The 2,530-nt window shown below is 35.0% G+C and overlaps 1 protein-coding gene across 1 annotated transcript; it reads left to right on the top strand.

Moving 5' to 3' along the window:
• Window positions 1–969: 969 nt before the first annotated feature.
• On the top strand, window positions 970–2,305 carry LOC117755134 (olfactory receptor 142-like). Its single transcript, XM_034574679.1, has one exon. It carries the CDS (start codon window positions 1,247–1,249, stop codon window positions 2,228–2,230), a length of 984 nt encoding a protein of 327 aa, XP_034430570.1. The 5' UTR covers window positions 970–1,246; the 3' UTR covers window positions 2,231–2,305.
• Window positions 2,306–2,530: the final 225 nt, after the last annotated feature.

The following is a 2,530-nucleotide window of genomic DNA, read 5'->3' on the forward strand; positions in this document are numbered from 1 at the left end:
CCTAGCAACTGTGGTTGAACAATTGGACACAAAAACATGCACACACATGCACACACACACACACACACACACACACACTTTGAAATGTCTTTCAGTATGCTTCCAGACCAGGTTACGATCTAATGTGACACTAAGAGTATTGAGAAAGGACACACTCATACACACCAAACAAGACTTGATAGGTCAAAGTTAGTCTATATTTGTCATCTGTACTATTTTCCAGACTGTCAGAATTATTACCCCCACAGAGGCCATCATGTTTTCACCCCTGAGTACTACTGAACTGATTTCCATGAAACTTTGTGGAAGAATGCGACATTCGGGCAGAGAAAATACTAGATCTCAATTCATCTTGATTAAAAAAATTAGGTATTTATAGGGGAATTATTTGTATTCCTTTCTTTAACATTGCGAGATAGGGCCCTTGGTGGAGGTGTGCATTCAAAGTGCCACTCTAGTCGGATTATTGATTATCTCCCTCAGGGTGCTTCTGAGATATCATATTCACAATTCCAAAAAATGTGATTAGTGAGGTCACAGTGACCTTGAGCTTTGACCTTTGTTCCAAATTTGATGACATTCCCTCAAGGTATTCTTGTCGCCGGTGCAGAGGCATCAAAATATACAACATAATGATTTGAGATTTTCTTTATCTTTACATGACGACATTGAACAAGAGAATCAGGCTCAGTCTTGAGTTGCATCACATTCTGCTCGTCGTGTTTTTTTTTTCATCAGGACTTTCGTATAAAGGTTGAGCAACTGCTGCTGTCTCAGTGGGGAGGGGAGGTTACAGTCTGCACTTTTCTATTGATCATCAATCTGTCTTACTCTTTGGTGAAGTTTTGATATGATTAAAATGTGATATATTGCTAAATGGTATGTACTGGATTCCGATCACATTGTTCAACAGCTTTTAACTGTTTGGAAGTGGGTCTCATAAATGTGCATTTATCTTAACTCTTGTATCTTGACATGTTTTATATACAATGTGTATCATATTTATTTATACATAAAGTAATGTAAAATTAAATAAATTGGATTCTGGAACCAGGCATTCAGAAATTGCTGTAACTGTTTTATTCTGTTCAGGGTTGAATTCTTAAGGTAAGAAATATGCTTTAGTGATTATCTTTATTTACCCTTGAAACACTTGGATTTCAAGATCGATTTTACTTTTTACATTTGCTGTCACATATCCTCCAAAGTCAAGTAGTTAAACATATTAACCCTCATTAGGACTACAATGGAGAACTCAACAGAGAGTTTGTCATTTGTGTTGGCTATGTATGGTGACACAGGAAAGTTAAAGTACCTGTACTTTACTCTGGCTATGGTATTTTACATATCAGTGATTGTTGCAAACTCTGTGCTTATTTTCATTATTTATATAGACAAAAATCTCCATGAGCCCATGTATTTATTCCTGTGTAGTTTATTTGTTAATGAAATATACGGCAGCACGTCTTTGCTGCCCTGCTTTATGGTGCATATATTGTCAGACACACATGAAATTTCTGCCTCCTTCTGCTTCCTTCAAATATTTAACATTCATACATATGGAACTATTGAATTTGGAACATTAACAATTATGGCACATGACAGATATGTATGCATTTGTAAACCTTTACATTACAACAGCATAATTACAAAAAGGAAAGTACAAATTGTCATATGTTTTATCTGGATATTTTGTTTTGTGGAGATTGGAGCTTTATTGTCTTTTACTATTCGTTTAAATTTTTGTGGGACTGTTATCAACAAAGTATTCTGTGTACATCACTTAGTTGTTGACCTTTCTTGTTCACCAGACAGAACAGTGTCACTCGTTCATGATGTGGTTTTTGGTCTTATTGTCACTGTCGCTGGTCCTGTCAGTTATATTTCATACAGTTACGTAAATATTTTTTCAGTGTGTTTAAAAGGTTCCAAAGAGACCAGAATGAAGGCTTTAGAAACCTGCACTCCACATTTCGTTTCACTCATTAGCTTTGTGTTTGCCTGTTTTTATAGTTTGATCAGTCAGAGATTTGACCCGTCCTCAGTGCCGTACCCTCTCTGTGTTTTCTTGTCTACGTATGCGATGATCATTCAGCCTCTTCTTAATCCTGTAATTTATGGTCTCAAACTGTCAAAAATTAAACATGCTTGTAAAAATTTGTTGACATTAAAAACATCACAACTCTACATTTTTCCTGAAGCGTATTTAAATTCTACAGTTCATTATTAACTAATGTGAAAGGAAACACTTGTTGCTAACATACACACATACACTACAGAATGTGAACATCTGTTGAATTGTCAATTAAAGTTTTGCATTAATTACAAAGCTTGAATCTTCTTGGGTTACTGAGCTATAAAGAGGTGTATTAATTTCACTAAAGCAAGAAATATTTTTCAATGTTACAAATGCAATTATTTAAATTTTCATGAGAATTATATTTCATCCTATATCAGCCCTCTTCACCAAAGGGATCTGACAAATGAAATCTGAAATACTTTCATATTCTGCCTCATCAAAACTTTCACA

Source organism: Hippoglossus hippoglossus, chromosome 21 (genome assembly GCF_009819705.1).
Source record: "Hippoglossus hippoglossus isolate fHipHip1 chromosome 21, fHipHip1.pri, whole genome shotgun sequence".
In the NCBI taxonomy this organism is placed as follows: domain Eukaryota; kingdom Metazoa; phylum Chordata; class Actinopteri; order Pleuronectiformes; family Pleuronectidae; genus Hippoglossus; species Hippoglossus hippoglossus.